This window comes from Micropterus salmoides, unplaced genomic scaffold (assembly GCF_014851395.1).
Source record: "Micropterus salmoides isolate LMB-PRFRI ecotype aquatic unplaced genomic scaffold, ASM1485139v1 Ms_hic_scaffold_18, whole genome shotgun sequence".
NCBI classification, from domain to species: Eukaryota; Metazoa; Chordata; class Actinopteri; order Centrarchiformes; family Centrarchidae; genus Micropterus; species Micropterus salmoides.
The window spans coordinates 30,769,240-30,790,428 of record NW_024040928.1 but is presented as its reverse complement, the minus strand read 5'-3'; the positions used below and the strand labels follow the sequence as shown (position 1 = coordinate 30,790,428).

Here is a 21,189-nt window from a genome sequence, read left to right as displayed (position 1 = left end):
TGAGTGTTACGGCTGCCACCGCCCCACCTGTATTTGCCTGTGCTTTTAAGTAGGCTATCTCTTCTGCTGAGCAGGCTGTGCAAGCCCACGCGGAGGATTGGCTGCACAAGGAGAGAAGGTCCCGCCTACTTCCTGGGTTTCCAGTTACCATGCCCTCGATTGGTGCGGCATGCTCTACGGGCCAATCAGATGGAGACCGTGACGACCACCACCTGCTTAAAAGCCTGCCGGGTCTGCCATTCGGGGCAGCAATTTGACCTGAGTTGCTTGCCTTGGGAATGCCTGTTGTAGAGCTTATAGTAGTGTTTTGTAACCTGTGCTAGACTTTGTGTCTTGACTTTGTGTGATTCACTGGGTGAAGGTAAGAGAGTGGGCCAGGGCTAAGCTTAGCTATCACTGACACCTTTCTTGCACACACCATAGTTGTTTTATGTTAGTTTTCATCAGGCTCAGGGGTGCTGTGCGTTTTGTGTTGTGTCTTTCAAATGCCGTAGGTTAGTGAGCTTTTGGTTTATTCTTGTTTTGTTAGTATCTCTGTAAGCAGTAATCCTCCTTTTGAGGATCTCCTTTTGTTATAATTGTTTGTTGATTTCCACAGCACCCATTGGCCCATCCTCTGTTTGTGCTCCACTTGCATTATTTCAAATAAATACCCTTTCAAACCAACAACATCTGGTTTATGTTTATGTCCCTATATCCCTAGACACCTCGGGACGTAACATAAGTGAGGGCTCGTCCGGGATAATCAAATAATTGATTCCGGGGGAAAGGATATTTATTGGAATAGGGTAAGGGAGCACACTTAATTGATAAGCTGGTACAGCTGATTGTGTAGATGCAATGGCTTCGGAGCGTTTTGATGTGGAGTCATTTTTGGTAAATCTGACTCATGACAAAGTTCACGCCTGTAGGAAAGATGACCTGGTTAAAGTAGCAAGTCACCTCCAGATTCCGGTAAGTAAAACAATGTTAAAAAGGGATCTGAAACCATTAGTTGTGGCTACATTGTTGGAGAGAGGGCTGCTTGAATTACCTGTGGCAGTAGAGTTAGAAACGCTTCCTGTGGCTGGCTCCACGGAGACCGAGGGGGTGCAGACCCTTAAGCCACAACCAGTCTCTAGGTGGGACGACGAGGTCGGTGGAGGGTTAAAGACACGCTGCCACGTTATGACCCTTCCCCTGAGAGCAGTGCTCGTTCCAGAGATGGGGCCCGTATAAAGGTTCGCCTGGCCCGTCTCCAGCTTGAGGCCCAAGAAAGGGAACGTCAGCAGCACATGCAGCTTCAGCTTGAAATCAGAAAGCTGGAAGTAGAGGCTGATAAGGCTGTAAGGATACGGAAGCTCGAGCTTGAAAGCTCCCAGGCGAGGCAAAGACCGCCTGCTGCTGCACCAGGTATATCATCCGCCTCCTCCACCCTAAATTCTGCTAGTCCAATTTTTCTGGCCTTTGATGTTAGCAAGCATATTGCTCTAGTGCCATTGTTCCGGGAATCTGAGGTTGACTCTTACTTTAGTGTATTTGAGCGCATTGCAATTGCCTTACAGTGGCCAACAGAGGTGTGGCCACTACTGCTCCAGTGTAAGCTCCATGGCAAGGCCCAGGAAGCCATTGCAGCGCTCTCTTTGGAAGAGAGCGTAGACTATGAGTCGGTTAAGTCTGCCATTCTTCGTATTTACGAACGAGTTCCTGAGGCCTACCGGCAGAAATTTAGGAGTCATAGGAAGTCACAGAACCAGACTTACACTGAGTTTGCGAGAGAGAAGGGGGTGTTATTTGATAAATGGACTTCAGCCTGTTCTGCTGATAACTACAGTGCTCTGAGAGAGTTGTTACTGGTGGAGGATTTTAAAAAGAGCCTGCCAGAACGTATTGTTGTGTACCTAAATGAGCAGAAGGTAACAACTCTAGCTGCTGCCGCAACAACGGCCGATGAATATGTACTAATCCACAAAACTGTTTACGCTCACTCCCCTGAAAGACCACGTAGAGCACCAGTTTCACCTCCCTCTGTCCACAAAACACAGGGTGGGGAGAAGGAGGAAAGGAAATGTTATTACTGTCATCTGACCGGTCATGTTATTGCTACCTGCCCGGCCTTGAAACGCAAAGAACAGTCTTCACGCCCTTCCCAGCCTAAAGGCGTCGGTCTAATTAAAACTCAGCGCAGTACAAGAATTGAGGGTAACAGATGCGATGAGTTGGATGCCTGCTTTAAGCAGTTTGTTTTTGAAGCACGCATTTCACTCACTGGCCTGCCTGTGGATCAGCGCTCTGTCCGGGTACTGAGGGATACTGCGTGTTCCCAGTCAGTAATTTTGACATCGGCATTGCCCTTTTCGGAACATTCAGCTTGTGGGTTCGGTTCAGTCCTCCGCGGCATTGAGATGGGTTACGTTCCACGTCCGGTGCACCGTATCCACATTCAATCTGACTTAGTTACAGGGTTCTTTCCTGTTGCTGTTTGTGACGCTCTACCCATTCAGAGTATTGTACTTCTACTAGGGAATGATATTGCGGGAGGGAAGATGACGCCCACGTTGGAGGTGCTGGATTCTCCTCTGTGCGGCAAGTTCCCCACAGACAATATGTCTTCTTCAGTGTTTCCTGCTTGTGTGCTCACTCGTGCACGCACACGGTTGCTCCAGGATGAGTGCGACAGTTCAGATGTTTCCTTAAACGACAGTGTACTCATGCCAATGTTTTCAGGGGAAACTGAGGTGGTGGGAACCAAGGAGCAGGCCGACGTGCAACCCCTGCCTGAGGCGGTTGAACCACAGGACCCTCCCGGCTCAGATTCACTTCCAGTTACACGAGGGCGCCTGGCGAACGCCCAGAGAGGAGATCCAACACTGCAGCGTTGTTTCAGAAGTGTGGTAAGTATCAACAATAACGCAAGTGTGGAAAAAGTGGTTTTCCTGCTAGACCAGGACGTCTTAGTTCGCAGATGGTCCCCTCTCCCAGAGACTGATGCTGATTGGAATGTTGTTTACCAGATAGTCGTGCCTTCTCTGTATAGACAGCATGTGTTATCAGTTGCGCACGAAAGCAAATGGTCAGGACACTTGGGGGTAACGAAAACTTATCAGCTCATTCTTAAGCACTTCTTTTGGCCAGGGTTAAAGTCAGATGTAGCAAAGTTTTGCCGTAGTTGCCATGTGTGCCAGATAGCAGGAAAGCCAAACCAAACAGTCCCTCCTGCCCCACTACATCCTATTCCTGTAATGGAAGAGCCATTCGACCGAGTGATAATAGACTGTGTGGGTCCGTTACCCCGCACCAAGAGCGGAAACCAATATATACTCACCATTATGTGCGCGGCAACTCGTTTTCCCGAAGCAATTCCCCTTCGTAATATTACAGCCAAAGCTGTAGTTAAGTCCCTCACCAAGTTCTTGTTGTTTTATGTTTGTTTTCATCAGTCTCAGGGGTGCTGTGCGTTTTGTGTTGTGTTTTTCAAATGCCGTAGGTTAGTGAGCTTTTGGTTTATTCTTGTTTTGTTAGTATCTCTGTAAGGAGTAATCCTCCTTTTGAGGATCTCCTTTTGTTATAATTGTTTGTTGATTTCCACAGCACCCATTGGCCCATCCTCTGTTTGTGCTCCACTTGCATTATTTCAAATAAATACCCTTTCAAACCAACAACATCTGGTTTATGTTTATGTCCCTATATCCCTAGACACCTCGGGACGTAACATGAGTCAGTTTTGGAGGTGAATTTTTGTACATTCCTGTCAAATATCCTGTTTATTTGTTGGATTATTTTGTGTACTTGTACATTTTGGATCTCTTGACTTTCTCTTTCTTTATATTTCTATACTTATGTTTATGTGTCCTGTTAAGCACCAACACACCGAGGCAAATTGCTCGTATGTGAAAATGTAACTGGCAATAAACCTGATTGGGATACTGAGATGAACTGTTTGGCCCAGATGCATGTTGGTGATGCAGACTGTAGGAAGAGCTTTGGAAAAGTGGCTTCAGTTCAGAGCGCTGAAGAAAAAGTCTGTAATAATTCCAGCTTCTCCAGTGTGACGAGTTGCTGCTTTTCTGTTTTGGATCTCAGTAAAGTGAATAAATAGGAGCTCTGTAGACTATATCACTAAAATTATATAATTCTCATTATTGTTTTATAACCCAGCCCTACTACATACTACCTGCGACCGCAGTATGTACTACATATAGCATACTGCGTTTCATAGTAGTACGCAGTATGAAGCTGTTAACAGATTTATTTTGCAGTAGCCGGTTCCCGGTGTTGGAAAGAAGAAAAATACAACAGAAGGAAAATAAATATAAACATTTTCTTCTAATTGAATCTTGTGTAAAACAATCTGCAACAAAGGTAACGTAGTGAGCTGCATCTGTACTACTACCAACAACAAATACAAATATGTAGTCAGAATGTGCATTAGTGCTTCTGTCATTGTTTTTACAAATGTCTGTGCTCACATGCTGATGTCTTCTATGTGGCATCTTATTTGTGCTCGTCTGCTTTTGTCTGTGTTTATGTGACTCCGGTTTTTATGTTTTATCCATGTTCCTGGTTCTCTGCTTGGGATTATGTGCTTAAATTTGTTTGAATGTTTTCTGGATGACATGTTTGATGTTTTTTGTTCTGCCATCAACCTGCCAGGGACTCCAGATTAAATGAATCTGTACAGCTAAATCTGGCTCACTTACATTTGGGACTTAGTCCTTATGTTCATCAATGTGCACTGTCCCTTTAAAACAAACAAAGAGGTCATATTAAGCTTTTTGGCATTTTCCCCCTTTTAAGTGCTTCTTACATTTATTTTTCTCCTATTGTTTACTTTCTAGAACCAGAACCCGGCTGTGGCGGAGTTAGCTAAAGAGCTAATGTTCATGAGGAACAGAGAGATAAAACAGTGAGAGTTTGTAAAGGTCAGAGGTGAGGCAGTGAGATTCCTCGTGACATCAGGATCTTTAGGGTCCTGAACAGAGACACAGATCTTCATGTTGCTGCTCATTTTAAAGTTGGACAGGCTCTTAAAACCCCTCTGTGGTGGGGGAGGAGCTCAGTGAGAGGTAAACCATGCTTTGGAGTGGAAATGGATTTTCATCTGAGTGTCCTCCAGACGAGCCCGTCCTTGTTCCAGTGGTGAGACCGGAGCTGTCAACTGATCACCATCTGGTGGTGAGTTGGGTCAGGGGGTAGGGCAAGATTCTGGACAGACGCGGTAAGCCCAATCGGGTAGTGCGGATGAACTGGGAATGTCTGGAGGAGGCCCCTGTCCATGAGATCTTCAACTTAAACCTCTGGCGGAGCTTTTCTGGCACCCCTGTGGAGGTTGGGGACATTGAACATGAGTGGGCAATGTTCAAAGCCTCTATTGCTGAAGCCACAGTGGGAAGCTGTGGTCTCAAGGTCTTAGGTGCCTCGAACACCGTGATGGACACCGGTGGTCAGGGAAGCTTTCCGACTGAAGAAGGAGGCCTTCCGGGATTTGTTGTCTCGGGGGACTCTGGAGGCGGTTGCAAGGCACCCGAAGGACTGCAGCCTCTGCTGTGGCAGACGCTAAGCAGCGGGTGTGGGAGAAGTTCGGAGAAGACATGGAGAAGGACTTTCGGTCGGCACCAAGGTGCTTCTGGAGAACTGTCCGCCATCCCAGGAGGGGGAAGCGGGGAACCGTCCAAGCTGTGTACAGTAAGGATGGGACCCTGTTGACCTCAACTGGGGAGGTAGTTGGGCGGTGGAAGGAACACTTTGAGGAACTCCTAAATCCTGATGGGGGTTTCTCGTCAATTTCCCTGGAGGAAGTCACTGAGGTAGTCAAACAACTCCACAGTGGCAAAGCCCCAGGGATTGATGAGATCCACCCAGAAATGCTAAAAGCTTTGGGTGTGGAGGGGCTGTCTTGGATGACACGTCTCTTTAACATTGCGTGGAAGTCGGGTACAGTGCCCAAGGAGTGGCAGACTGGGGTGGTAGTTCCCCTATTCAAAACGGGGGACCAGAGAGTGTGTGCCAATTACAGGGGTATCACACTTCTCAGCCTCCCCGGTAAAGTCTACTCCAAGGTGCTGGAATGGAGGGTTCGGCCGATAGTCGAACCTTAGATCGAAGAGGAACAATGTGGTTTTCATCCAGCAAACCAGTTCTAATTTTAAATACCTGAAGAGAACAGAAAGATATTATCACATTTGAGGAATTTGGGTCAAAAGTTAACAAAGAAACAACAAACTCCTCTGATATTACCTCTAATGACGTCTCCTAATATCACTTATATGATTACCAAGTACGGCAAACAGAGCACTGAGCAACTGGACATGTGGGTGAAGGAATGTGGCTTTCCAGGAAGTTGCAGCTTCAGTCTCAGACAGTTAGAAACTTTAGAGAGGAAGTTAACAGAAGAAGAAAAGAAAAAGAGAAAAGGGAAACCCTTTAGAGCCGACTGGGCAGCGGACACTCATTGGTTAAGATAAAGGCAGGGACAGCTCCTCTTAACAAATCTGCATCTCAGCATGTCAAACCAGACCTGGACTCCACCAGCCTCACAACCACCGCCGGCGGGACAGCCGAGAGAACAAGAACAGCAACAACATCCTCAACAGCCTCAACCCAGAGATCAGCGTAATGGTGAAGAGATACTGTGTGACATGGGCGTTACAGCGTCTAGAGATTGTTAAGAGGCACGCCGTTCATGCTGAGGAGTTCTTCAACGACAAAACAGAAAAGAAGAACTGACAAAGGGAACAGCTGGCAGACCGGCTGATGGCGGCTCAGCTGAAGGAAGAACTGAACGAGAACCAGGACGAGGACGAGGCGGAAATGACAGCTTTTTTTGGTGTGGCAGACTGGGACACTGGGCCAGAGACTGTCCAGAAAGCGAACAAAAGGCATATTGACAGGGGCAAGGCCAGAGAGGGGACGGTCTGGTTCAGATACAGGAGCTGAGATGACAGAGCAAGCAACACACCAATAACGTGAGAGCACGAACAGAATCAGACATACCGACGCTAATAAGTGAAGCTGTTCTGCAGCTTGAACTCAGACAGGAAGCTGATAAGAGACAACAGAGCTAAAGAACAACAATCATTCCTGTAAACACATGAAGATAGATAGAACAGACAGAAATTCTCCTTCAAATTTGGGGGGTGGTGATGGCGCATGGATAAGATGCTTACCGTTGGTGTGAGAGACCTTGGTTCGATTCCCACTGCGAAACATCCACCATTGTGTCCCTGAGCAAGACACTTAACTCCTAGTTGCTCCAGAGGCGTGTGACCTCTGACATGTATAGCAATTGTAAGTCGCTTTGGATAAAAGCGTCAGCTAAATGTCAACAAGGCTCATTTAAAACATACATTAAAGCACATTTAAAAACAGCAGCTGTACCATGTCTATTATTTGTTGCTCAGAGTGGTTATTGCAGACGGTATGAAAGATTTCTTGTAAATGTTTTTCCTGGCCAGTGGAACTTTATATTGCCTGCCTAATGACAGTAACTGGAAAGAGTTATGGCGAGTGATGGCGTGATGGAGAGGGTGAGAGGGATCCCCTGTGATCAGGGTAGCCTTCCTGATCACAGAGTGGTTGTACAGTTCAGATAAGGGGGTTCGTGGTGAGCCGATTATCTTGCTGCAGTGGTTTATTACGCGAGACAGTTTGGTTTTATGTTTGGCAGCGAGGAGGTTGTACCAGGATGAGATGTTGAAGGTGAGAATGGATTCAATGAGTAACAAGTAAACCAGAGTGAAAATCTCCTTGCTAACAAGTCCTTAGTTTCCTCAGCAGGTGGAGGCGCTGTTGTGCTTTTTTTAACACAGAGTCAGCGTGTTGTGTGAAGGACAGGCAGGTGTCGATCTCTGTTCTCAGGTACTTGAAGGATACAACCTGCTCCAGCAGCTGACCCTGGATACTGAGAGGTTGAAAGAGATGGGAAGAGGTCTTCACTCTGCTCCCACAGTTTTTGTTATATTGAGCTCCAGGGAATGATCAGTAAATGTTTGGACCAGGTTGTTGACTATTGGGATAGGGCATCAGTGCCAGTCAGGTGATCCACCAGGGCCGTGTTATCTGCGTACTTAAAAACAGTTATTCCTTCATTCCTTGTAAAAAACGCTTTATCCATAAAATCAGTGTCGGGTGGACCTGGAGGTCAAAGAGGCAGTGCAGTAGGTTGTTTGTGTTTACAGTATTAAAAGCATAAGAAAAGTCCATGAATTAAATTCTGGTGTGTTGTTTAGTGACAGTGTCTAAAAGTGTGAGACATACATCCTCTACACCATGTTTTACCTTATAGGCAAACTGAAGCAGATCTAGTTTTTCTCACAGCGTGTTCGACAGATGGTTGCATATGTAACGGGTTTGGTCGGGTGTGTGAAGGATGACTCTTGAGATCACTTCTTTTCCACAATTTATTGGCTCGCACATCTGCAGAACACAATGCACACATCAATTGCCCCCTGGCCTCCTCTTACATTACCTCTGCTTCCCTCAGCGGTGCAAGACGCAACTGTGGGAGACGAGCACTACGGAAGCTTAGGAGGTACAAAAGGGGTAGTGTGCAGCTAAGGACATTTCCACAGGAAAAAATAGCAAAAATAAATATAAATAAAAATAACTCAATGAGATAAAATTCACAAATATTCAATAAAATCATTAAATGATAAATAAAATCCACATTATTAATGAATTATTAAAGTGCATTTTTAACTCCGTTACACAAACAACCCTCTCCATACATTTACACAGAACTGATGTCAAGGCTACTGGTCGGTAGTCTTTCTGGGCCAGTGTTTATCAAGCTTCTCAAAGTGTCATTTTAGTCCTAAGTGCTGAGAATTCATGAAATTTCCTCCTAATTTTAAACTTAAGTATACAAGCAAGTTATCAAATTTCTTAAAGCTAAGAATCACCCTTACTCTCCCAGTTATTTAAGACAGCTTGAGATGTCTCTCAAGTGGTTAGGAGTTGCCAGTAGGGTTTGTGACGGCGCTGTGGAGACAGAGACATGCGGAGAGGAGAGGAAGAATTCTGACGACTCGCAGTTAATAAGACGGGATCGGACAGTGCAGGCAGAATCTTTGTCAGTGAGTTGGTGAGGGACGACATCTCATCAATGACTTTATGCAATAATGCGTTTTCAACTAAACTGAAGGTTGTGCTGGCACTTCGTAACGAGCCAAAATCATCAACATTGCTGCATTTGTCCTGTGGTTAAGAAACAACCATCAATAAGCCGAATAGTCGTGGAAACAATTATAGCACTTAGGCTACAGCTCCACACATTGTCACACATTTCATTGACTTCCCAATAACACCCCCAGTAATCCAAAAGAAGCAAACACAGTTCATGCAAACAGCCAGCTTAACAGAAGCAGTAGGCGCAGTGATAGCGCTCATATAAAGATAAACTTTTTTGTCTTTCATTTATTAATGTGTGGGCCTATATCATAATGTATTCTCTTGAAAATTCTTTATGTTGAATGTGTGTTGAATATAAACTCCTCTCAGGAATTTCACCATTCAATGTGAATTTATCTGAGAAGATTCTTAAATAAGGAAATCTATTCAGTGATTGGTCCTTGGCTACATCGTCATCCAAAATCCTGTTTGCGGCACAGCAAAGTGTCGTAAATCAGCACTCAGACTGACACTTAAGATTTAGTCCTGCACTTCACTCAAATTAGGACGTTGATGCTTGATAACTAACTTTTAATCACAGCTTCAAGCTAAGATTTTTTTTACTCTTAAGTCAGTTCTTAGCAGTGTTCTTATGAGTAATTCTGAGAAGCTTGATAAATACGGGCCCAGGTCTTTAGCAGGTGTCTTTTTGGGAAGTTGAATTATGGTGGATTCCTTCCACTGGTTGGGAACACAGGCAGAGTCCAGGAGGTGCTGGAACAGCCTTGTGAGAACTCCACCTAGCTGATTGGAGCATTCTTTGAACACCCTGCCTCTGAGCCTGTAAGGGCCAGCAGCCTTGTGTGGGTTGACTGTGGGTGCTTCTCAAGTCTCTTATTTGTCGTTTCCTTGCTCCTCAATCCTCGCTTGATCCGGAAGTTGTTCTGCTCTGCTCTGCCATCTTGCAAGCCGTCCCAAAGCTCTTATTTGCGCTCCGAGGAGCGATGAGGGGGATCGAGAAGCGATCTCTGAGGAGCTATGAGCGAGGATACACCAATGCATCCTTGGCAGAAGTATTTTACTGACCGACATGGCCCCTTATTGGGTAGCCGATATATTGATTGGACTGATCTCATACATCAGGACAGATAACATTAAAGTCAAGTGTATCGTTGCAAAGTCTTATATTTGAGTTGTTTTATGATTCACTGTCTTGTTAAAATCTGTGTTTATTGTAGGTCTGAACAACAAAAGCCCCACACACTTTAACTTTATTTATTTATTAGAAAGAGTTTTCTTTTTTTTTATTTCTCCCATCAACTTTTATTATGGAGACAATTAAAGTCAGAGAGAGTCGGAGAGTCTGTCTGCAAGAAACATGTTTTACATAATTTATCGTCATTCCTATTCAGTCACATGTGAGGCTGCACATTCCTGTGTTTAGTCCAAATAGACAATGATAAAACTACTTGTAAGGAGTCGGACAAATCACTAAACTGCACCAAAGTATCTAATGAAGCGAGCAAAGCATCTGATGAAAGCAGCTGATGAAAGTATAAATGAAAGCGCCGATGTTGGAGCCGACTGATAGCTGACCCAGCTGTGATCAGCTGCCGCCGTCATCAGAAACAGACGTTGCTTCATGTGACGCTTTGGAGGAAGGACGTCTCATGTCACAATCACCAGGTGTTCCCCAATAGTGATGGCTTGGAGGAAGGAGCTGGGGGTTGGCGAGGTCCAGGTGATTGGAGTGCTGCCACTGTTGAACTTATTAAAAAACAGCTCCCAGTCTGTCAGTTCAAAACACCCCTTAATGTTTCAGATGTTTCTTTATTCCAGACTCAGGGATTTTGTGATGCATGATTCACCTGTTTTTAGTTGTGACCCATATCTTGGCAGAAGTAAAATGACATTGTGATCTGAGCGACTGAGAGGTGGGCGTGGTTTAGAGATGTAGGCATTTGTGATGTTGCCATAGCACCGGTATAGTCTGAAGTCTGGTGGGAGTTGTGACACATTGCTCTAGGTTGGGCAAATGAGTGGTGATGTCCCACCTGTTAAAACCCCCCAGTAGAAACACTGGCTGTCTGACTGACAGCTCTGTTGTAACTGTCAGCTATGTGCTCTGCAGCTAGATTAAAATCAGACCCTGGTATTTACACTAAAATGACGGTGATCTGTGAAAACTCTCGGGGTAGGTAGTGAGGTCTGAAGGACACATTCAGCAGCTCATAATGCTTACAGCTCTGTGTCTCTCTAACTGAAAAGTTTGTAAAATACTGTTGCTGTTAACATTCCCAAACAACAAGACAACAAAAAAAATGCACCACAAAACCATAAAAAACTACGTAACACATGCGCACACAGAGCCGTGTCCGGAGTCGCTCTGGCAGAGTAGCGCCCCCAAACTTCTTTGATTAACACACAATCACTGTGGCAGGGAAAGATCTCACATCTGCTGTTGACTCAGGGGCCACAGAATCACTGAGGCCCCGCCATTTGAATAGCTCCTTGAGATTAAAGACAAAGTTTTTTCAATGAATTATTTCATTCTAGTTTCTTGGTTGTGTGGCTTGACAATTATTAAGTCTTCTTCTTCTTTGAGGTGTCAAGGCCGTCCAAATTCTAAAGTTTCCAGAGAGTAAGTGTTTGCTCGCAGTGAGTGTGCGATGGCTGTCCTGGGAGGCACACAGCAGCTGAAATTAAATGGTAAAGAGCACAAAAAAGAGAGATTAACCGCAAAGGTGGTCAAAGGAGGGAGCTGTGGCAGCAACATATGTAGTAACAGCACAATTAAGTAGTTAAAGATAAAAGAAAAGACATCAGATAAGAGATAGAGAAAGCTTGGAATAAAGGAAAAATAAGGAGAAACTGTTTGACCAACAGGTAGATAGTACTGACATTCAATATAGCCTTTAGTGAGGGAATAGTCATCACAGAGACGGAATAATGATGTTAGATAAGGTCTAAATAGATATGCCCCCAGATGAAGAAACGTACACAGCAAGTGGAACAAAGATATAAGTGCATTTAAGCGCCTGTACAGGCAGAAGAAGAAGAAAAAAAGAATTAGGGTCTTTAAAGGGTCAAGTTGGGATAAAAAAGGAGAAATGGAAAAAGAAAGGCTATATTAGATAGGGAAGAGACGAGAGCTAGATTTGAATAGAAAGAACAACAACTCCCAAACAAAGTGAAAAGTTAAAGTTGATGGCAGAAAGGCAACAGTCTGGCTACTGACCAAAGCACCTACAGAGCACAACAAACCATGAGACATGACGACAGCGAGACAGAGCTACAATGGACAAGATGACAGCTGTGAAGTTTCATGCTGGACGAAGGCGAGAGAGCAGCTTCAAAATGGACCCAGCAGAATCTGACTATGAGAAAGAGAGGGAGGGCCACAAACAAGCAGTGATACAGGAGGCGTTCCAACCTGATGCATCACAGGCCCAAGCCCACCTCCACTGACGTCAGCGTGTTTCCAATGCTGAGGACGCGGCCAGTCAGACCACATCTACCATCTACAATCCAATCATAAAGAGGACAACACCACCTTAAAGACTGTGAACCTAACAGCACAAAGTTTAAAAGGTCAAGAAGGCTTCACAGTGAAAATGAACTTCAGCCAAAATGCTCTCACATGATCCACATTACAAATGGTCAGACTGTCAGAGGCCTTGAAAACTGCAACATTTGCTGAAAAACAACTGTTATTTCAACATTAGCTATTTGAACATCCAATAGCAATACAATTCAATACACAGATATACAGGAGGTTAGAAGGGTTAAATTGCAAGCAAATATAATATCTAGAAAGCAAACTCATGTTGAAAAAGATTGATATTTTCCTCAAAGATAGAGACAATATTGAAAGTTTCCAAACTACAAACAGTAGGATTCACTTATTGGTAATAGTAAGATACAGATAAGCAAGTTTAATAATCCTTCACAGCCAGTCAAAGACCAGAGGAGGCCACTCTCCTATGAGGCCTCGTGAGGCAGACGCAGCAGCAGGCAAGATCAAGCGCGACCTGCATCACCGCAGAGACGACTTTGACTTGAGTCAAAGTGAACCAGCAAAGAGAAGAACAAGACTGTAACTACAAACGACTGAGTGCCCTCAAATTGGTACCCAGTCTGTTCCCCAAGAAACCTGAGTGCCAAAGTAAGTTCCACAGTACAACAGGCAACTTTCAATATGGACATCATACATGTTTATCGGACATTTTGCACCATTCTGAAGTGTCACATGAATGATTGTTGAAACACTGTTATGTCTGGTTACTGTATTGTTACACAAAAAGTTCACTATGCACCCTGTGATTGTTTTGATATATGATGTGTGCCTTTCAACACATTAGGTGTTGTTATAATTGTTAGCTTGCTAAAGTATATAACGAAAGAACAGCTCACTGCATAAAATTATTTGTTTCATGAGTGTAAACCATTTACAAGGTACATCTCACTATAATATAGCACGTATAGGTAGTTTAATAGTTTAATAAGCTCATTTAAAGGGTAATGAGGAGGAGAGAGGAGTAATGGAAATCCTTGTCATTATAACTTGCTCAAATGTGTTAGCAACAGAAACAGCCCACCGCATGATTATTGATTATTTCACAATGTGGAAACAATAATTTGGGTATTTTCTTGAAGGTCTGCAAGTCTGAGAAATCGGTTTCAGATGCCAAATACAATAGGTCGCCCACTTTCAGTGGTCACAGTGTTGGTGTATAAAGTGTGAGGCTTTACAGCCTCAGAGGAGGGAGTGTTGTGAATTATTTTAGAGCATTATAGCCTAAATTGTTATCATTAATTAGTAGAGCAATGGTGGTCTCCATTGTCATCATTTAAAGTGTTATTTTAAAGTGTAAAGTTAGGATCACAGTGTTAAAACTCTATAGTTCTGGATGTGTGTGCTCCTTTCTGTATCTAACTGCCCAGGCTCAACAGTTGCACGTGTGTATGAGTGAGCAAGCACAGTGGGATAGCAATACAGCATCAAAAACACTTGCAAAGGAAAATGTAGAAGGCAAGGCAGGTTTATTTGTATAGCACATTTCAACAACAAGGTAATTCAAAGGGCTTTACATAAAACATAAAAGCAACAGGGAAATATAAAAAAAGGTTACAAGCAACATAGTGAAATTGAAATAATACACATTAAAAAATAATAACAGTTACAGTGCAGTGTACAATCAGGGTTAAAAGAGTTAAATGGAAAATAAAAACAGGCTGAGGGGTTGAGCAAATAATTGAGTTAAAATTATTTAGAAAAGAGAATAAACAGAGAAGTACACTTAATCTACAGGTGCTGGTCATATAATTAGAATATCATCAAAAAGTTGATTTATTTCAGTAATTCCATTCAAAAACTGAAACTTGGATATTATCTTCATTCATTACACACAGACTGATAGATTTCAAATGTTTATTTCATTTAATTGTGATGATTAAAACTGACATTGGAATATTACTTAAGACCAATACAAAAAGAGCCAACTGAAAAGTATGAGCATGAAAAGTATGAGCATGAAAAGTATGAGCATGTTCAGCACTCAATACTTAGTCGGGGCTCCTTTTGCCTGAATTACTGCAGCAATGCGGCGTGGCATGGAGTCCATCAGTCTGTGGCACTGCTCAGGTGTTATGAGAGCCCAGGTTGCTCTGATAGTGGCCTTCAGCTCATCTGCATTGTTGGGTCTGGCGTATCGCATCTTCCTCTTCACAATACCCCATAGATTTTCTATAGGGTTAAGGTCAGACCAGTTTGGTGGCCAATTAAGAACAGGGATACCATGGTCCTTAAACCAGGTACTGGTAGCTTTGGCACTGTGTGCAGGAGCCAAGTCCTGTTGGAAAATGAAATCTGCATCTCCATAAATTGGTCAGCAGCAGGAAGCATGAAGTGCTCTAAAACTTCCTGGTAGACGGCTGCGTTGACCTTGGACCTCAGAAAACACAGTGGACCAACACCAGCAGATGACATGGCACCCCAAACCATCACTGACTGTGGAAACTTTACACTGGACTTCAAGCAACGTGGATTCTGTGCCTCTCCTCTCTTCCTCCAGACTCTGGGACCTTGATTTCCAAAGGAAATGCAAAATTTACTTTCATCAGAGAACATAACTTTGGACCACTCAGCAGCAGTCCAGTCCTTTTTGTCTTTAGCCCAGGCGAGACGCTTCTGACGCTGTGTCTTGTTCAAGAGTGGCTTGACACAAGGAATGCGACAGCTGAAACCCATGTCTTGCATACGTCTGTGCGTGGTGGTTCTTGAAGCACTGACTCCAGCTGCAGTCCACTCTTTGTGAATCTCCCCCACATTTTTGAATGGGTTTTGTTTCACAATCCTCTCCAGGGTGCGGTTATCCCTATTGCTTGTACACTTTTTTCTACCACATCTTTTCCTTCCCTTCGCCTCTCTATTAATGTGCTTGGACACAGAGCTCTGTGAACAGCCAGCCTCTTCAGCAATGACCTTTTGTGTCTTGCCCTCCTTGTGCAAGGTGTCAGTGGTCGTCTTTTGGACAGCTATCATGTTAGCAGTCTTCCCCATGATTGTGTAGCCTACAGAACTAGACTGAGTGACCATTTAAAGGCCTTTGCAGGTGTTCTGAGTCAATTAGCTGATTAGAGTGTGGCACCAGGTGTCTTCAATATTGAACCTTTTCACAATATGCTAATTTTCTGAGATACTGATTTTGGGGTTTTCATTAGTTGTCAGTTATAATCATCAAAATTAAAAGGAATGAACACTTGAAATATATCAGTCTGTGTGGAATGAATGTAGTTTCACCTTTTGAATGGAATTACTGAAATAAATCAACTTTTTGATGATATTCTAATTATATGACCTGCACCTGTACTCTCTCTAGCTAGTCTGAAGCAGATTTTGTGAAAATTGTATTACAAAACATACATCAATATAGTCCATCACAGTAAGAATGTCCTTTTTCTAGCACAGAGCACAAACACCAGTTTATTCCACAAGAGTCAGGTTATGGATGAAAAAGTATGATCAGGCGGAGGGCATGCAAAGGACACAGAGAGGAGGAGCAGCACAGTCAGAGACTTTCTCACAAATGCTGATGCACGTGAAAATCTTGGACTTTCCCAGATCCAGGTGCAGTAGGAAAGAGAGCCAAGAGATGATGTGATCCCAAGAAACAGAACTATAAAAGGAGGTGAAAGTCAGTCGTTACATGGTTTTCATGTCAACTCGGGTCTCTGTTCTGGTAACAGAATGGGGCTCTATTTTGCACCGATCTCTGACTCACTCCGGTGGAACTTTTGTATTCTAATTGGTGTCTGTTTTGTCGTTAATAAAAATGTTGGTAAAAGTTCAAGCTTTCTTATCTGACCCAAGTCTTGAATTTTTACACGATATTACGCCCACACTTCTGCGTTTTGGTTTTAAAACGGAGACCTTTCGCTACGTTTGCACCTCCCGTCCAGACTAAAACGGAGAAGTTTGGAAATGCTGCCGACCCAGTTTCGCGTTTCTAAAGTCCAGGTAGCGTTTTAGTGAAGACGGGCAAAAACGAAAGACTTTAGAAACGATGACACAGACGCTCACGTTTGACTCTCTGATTGGCTCTTATAAGTCATACAAAGCAGAAACACGATGCTGCTGACAAAGTTTTAGTTGTGGTATTTTTATAAAAATTTTCTGTACCGTGCAAATAACACTTACAGCCTGCACTTACTGTGTATGTTTACTTTGCGACAACTCCCAGTCTGTTTTCCGCCACCACCGCTGCTTTTAACTCCCGTGTTGCATTCAGTAACAGTCCCAGCTTGTTATTGTTCCATGCAAAATAAAAACCTGTTGCGGTTCTTCGTCTGTAGTACTTTATTCTTTCGCCAAATCGCCATCTGCCTCAAGTTTACACTGGCACGTGCATGCCCAGTGTACATGAACGGCCACTAGATGTGCATTTTCAGTCGATTTAATGTAGACGGTGTGGTGGGAAAAAGCAAACACTTGTCTTTCTGTGAATTTTATTCAAGTCTTCTGCAGAAGGAATTCAAGGGGACACATACACATCCGAGTGTATCATCCGAGTGAGCTGCAGCGTAACAGGTCATGCAGCTTTTATCTTAGTCTCAGGGTCGGAGTCCTATCTCATCAAAGGAACATGGTGTCTTTCAGTGTTCCCTAGGGGACACTCAATCTGGATCTATAGAAAGACACCCATGTCCAAGGTACATCTGGTGGTTATCTGAGACGTGTTCCAGAACCTAACCCTAAAGTTGACCATGCTGATGTTACACAGTTAAGTGTCTTGGTCATATCCTTAACTTCTCGGCCCACCCTGGGAAACCCTTGAGTGAAGGTTAACAGGGCTCCTAGTGTCTCTGAAACATTTATTGGTCTGGGTTTCACTGGTATGGAGTTCCCCACTCCATGAGGGAGCTGTGCGCACGCATAACAGCTCTGATTGGTTACTTTTCTTGAAGTGGTCATCGTGGTTGCATACCATGCATTGTCTTTCAGCCCAGCCGGGCTGTCAGGGAGGACGTGCATCTCCTCCTCTTCGGCCTGGAACTTTCCCTCAGTCAGGCCAAGTTTGTTGTTTTCATGTTTGGAAATGATGACAGTGAGCAGAACAACGCCTCCGTTTTGTCTCGGTCTGTCACCTCTCCAGAGCCATCTGTTGGTTTCAGTGTGCCCGCGGTGAGTGTTTGGGAGATTAGTGGTTCTAGGTGGTCTCAGAGACCTCCACTCCCCTCCCTCCCTAGGAACACAAGGCAGGGGAAAGCTCAGCTCAATCACTGATCTCCATCTTCGCCTGGTTTGAGGCCTTTTGGTTGCTTTGGCACTCGTTTGCAGTGGGTGGCGTGAATCCAAGTTGCTCTTTCAGCCACTTTTACTGCTGTTTCTGTTGTTAGCAGTATCTGAAATGGCCCGGTCCACCTGCGAGCCCTTTCTCCTGAAGTCCTTTCCCACAATCCAGTCCCCTGGCTCCAGATCGTGCAGTTTCTTTTCTACGGCCTTCGGGATGGCGTTTTTGACCTGCATATGAATTTCAGAAAGCACAGAGGACAAATTAGCACAATATCTCAACATTTCATCCTCACATTGGCTGGTATCAGGGAGTTGTCTTTTTACTGGCCCAATCCCCGTGTTCAATGGTCTGCCAAATAGGACTTCAAAAGGACTGAGACCCCCTCTGCCCCTCATCCGGCTTCTCATGTGCATTAAAATGATCGGCAAAGCTTTTGTCCATGTTAAACCTGTTTCTTCACAGCATTTAACAAGCTTGTTTTTCAATGTGCCATTTTCTTATTCAACTGCACCTCCGCTAGCTGGATGATGAGCACAATGTTGCCTCAGATCAATCCCCATATCCTCCCCTACACTCTTCAGTGCTGCGCTAATGAAAGGTGTGCCATTATCACTGGAGATCTTAGCTAGGATCGCTCAGCGATGATCTGGCTTATCAAAGCTTTTGCAACTGCTGCTGCATCCTGTTTAGATGTTGAAAATGCCTCTACCCGTTTAGAGAACATATCTACCATGACAACACAATATTTCTTCCCCTGTGACAGTGTCAGTTCAATGAAGTCCATTTGCAGGTGCTCAAATGGTTTGTCTGGGGGTGGGTGTGCCACCTGTGGGATCTGAATCGGCCGCCCCACATTGTTAGTTGCACAAATGATGCAAAATAGTCTCATGCAAAGTTGTTATTGCAAAAAACGATTTTTACCAGGAGCTGGATCACGTGATGCTGATCCGTCCACAAACAACTCCATGTCTGGGTTTGTTACAGGAGTCTCCTGCAAGTCTGCCCTTAGAGAGCAGGTTTCTGCTATGACTGCAACACAACCATGCGGCTGTCCTTCACCTGGAGTTGGGAGGAGAGTAGCAGGATTCAGTACAGTGCAGTAATGTTAGATATATCAAGCAACACGGTCTTGTATCTCAGCCACCTGGATGTGGAGAGATGAGATGTTTTTTGTTCAAGCAAAATCATCGACAGCATGTGGAACCAGCAATGTCAAGTCTGAATAACCCACAATGTCACGTGATGCCATGGCTGCTTTTTCAGCAGCCGCCACAGCTCTCAGGCAGTTTGGCTGCAACAGAGTCCAGTTTGGATGAAAAATAAGCTACAGGTCTCAGTCGTCCCCCATGGTCTTGTAGTGGTACTGAGGTCATGTACCCCCCCTTTTCGTCAACAGTCTGGGTGAAATGTGTGTTACAGTCGGGGAGACCCAGGGTCGGTGGAGACTGAAGAGCCCGCTTTAAATCAACAAAAAAACACTGAATGACCATAAAAGAAAGAAACACCACAAACTCAAAAGCTTAGTACAAAACAAAATATTGGTGCATTTCAAGATTTCACACAAAAATACAATCACAAAGTAAAACACAAACCAACTGAAAATTCCATTTCGGGTTTTCTGCACACTTAAACCAAACAATCTCAAAAACAACACAAATTAGTTGCAGTTCATTTCAAAATCACAAAAATAAATTCAGTCCAGTGCCAAAGCAAAAAAAAAGATAAATAAAACTGGTTCAGTTTCTCTGGCACAAACAAAACAAAAAGGAGGAGGTTTAATTGTCGCGCCATCCGGCAACGAATCAGTGTGGCTCATTTATAAAATGGGCGTTTCCGGGGTTTTCCACGGTGGTGAAACCTGCTGAATTCTAGGTTGTCACAAGATCTATATAATGTCTAAATTCTTACGTGTTTCTATTAAATGTTAACAAAGCTAGTAGTCTGAGGAAATCCTATCCCGTTTACAAAAAGCCTTTGTTCAACATTCACACATTCAGCATTCAACAATACTGTCTAATTACTTGGTAATCACCTGGAGCAGCAACCCCAAGTAAAATAATAAAAAAATTCTTTTAAATAAAATTGTTTTTCTTCAATTTTATTGCGAGTCCTATGACTCACACACCCCTACTTTACTGTGGGTCCCAGACCCAAAAGAAGTGATGCAACAGCAGGTCCCAGACCTATAAGAAATCCACTGCCCCCCAGTGATTTCTTGACTATAGTACCTTTAACACAAAGCTTTGCCGATTCACACAGCGGCCCCAGGCCTGCCCTGCTGACACGTCTGTCACGCTCACCCTGAGAGGCAGCGAGAATCGTTCCACTTGAACAGTCTACTCACCACAAAGAGAGTGTTGCCAGCCACCAGGTTCTTTGTGGATCACAGCGGTGAGGGAGCCTCAGACACTCAGGCGTCAGGCCCTCAACGTCTCACCCGTATTTTGGCCATACGGTTTTTCACCTGCAGCTCCGAGTGTCCGAGTCCTCTCGCGCGTGTGACGAGCAGACAACGCCAAAATTGTGGTGGGAAAAAGCGTATTTAAATAAATCTGAATGAACCTCACCGCTGTGTTCACCACTTGTTACCGTCCGCACTGTGGAAGTTGATGGTCTCCATCTTCTCCATGCTCTCCTCCAGGTCCGTCTCCGTGTACAACATGTCGTCTGCAGAGATGTTACTGCAGAAAACAGGTCAGCTTTACTACAACACACACTGAAGTACTGCAGGTTATACACGCTGAAGTACTGCAGGTTACACATGCTGAAGTACTGCAGGTTACACACGCTGAAGTACTGCAGGTTATACACGCTGAAGTACTGCAGGTTATACACGCTGAAGTACTGCAGGTTATACACGCTGAAGTACTGCAGGTTATACTCCACATGGTATACACAGAAGAACATTAAACACAGTACATCATATCCTGTCCTGGTGAGTCCAGGTCCCTGTAGTATGGGAGTCTGATGTGACTCTGGGTCCTGGTCTTACCTGACTTTGACGTAGTCGGACAGCAGCCAGCGGTAGATGGCCTTGGTGGCGTGAGTCATGAAGGTGCGTCCTTTAAAGCTGGTCTTCTGCAGGAACCAGGGCAGAGCTCCACAGTGATCCAGGTGGAAGCTGAGAGGGAGGGCAACAGTTACTGAGGAGTTTCCAGGTCCACATCAGCCCTGACCTTTATGTTGGTCTGATTTCTCAGCATCATGTCAGGCAAAGCAGTTTGATTAGAAAGCACATTTCATACACAGGTCGAGTCTGTACAGAGAAGGGAAAACAACACACTTGGACATTAAAGTCCACCTGCTA

At 44.3% G+C, this 21,189-nt stretch overlaps 2 protein-coding genes across 6 annotated transcripts in view; both read right to left on the bottom strand.

The window, feature by feature from the left end:
• LOC119909382 (NLR family CARD domain-containing protein 3-like) overlaps positions 1-21,189 on the bottom strand; it is a 98,376-nt gene that overhangs the window by 55,681 nt on the left and 21,506 nt on the right. The window lies entirely within an intron of this gene.
• LOC119909443 (cleavage and polyadenylation specificity factor subunit 3-like) overlaps positions 1-21,189 on the bottom strand; it is an 80,879-nt gene that overhangs the window by 58,605 nt on the left and 1,085 nt on the right. For 2 of the 5 annotated variants that reach the window (XR_005445427.1, XM_038727704.1), the window contains exons 4-5: positions 20,875-21,003; positions 20,450-20,563 (exon numbers count right to left, since the gene is read on the bottom strand). Coding sequence is in view for 1 of the 5 variants with exons in the window: in XM_038727704.1 (XP_038583632.1) it covers positions 20,458-20,563; positions 20,875-21,003 (235 nt within the window). In the remaining 4 variants the exon portion in view is untranslated. Of the gene's footprint in view, positions 1-16,727; positions 18,110-18,803; positions 19,340-20,449; positions 20,564-20,874; positions 21,004-21,189 lie in introns of those variants that run through there. The other 3 variants (XR_005445428.1, XR_005445429.1, XR_005445430.1) reach the window with 3 other exon arrangements.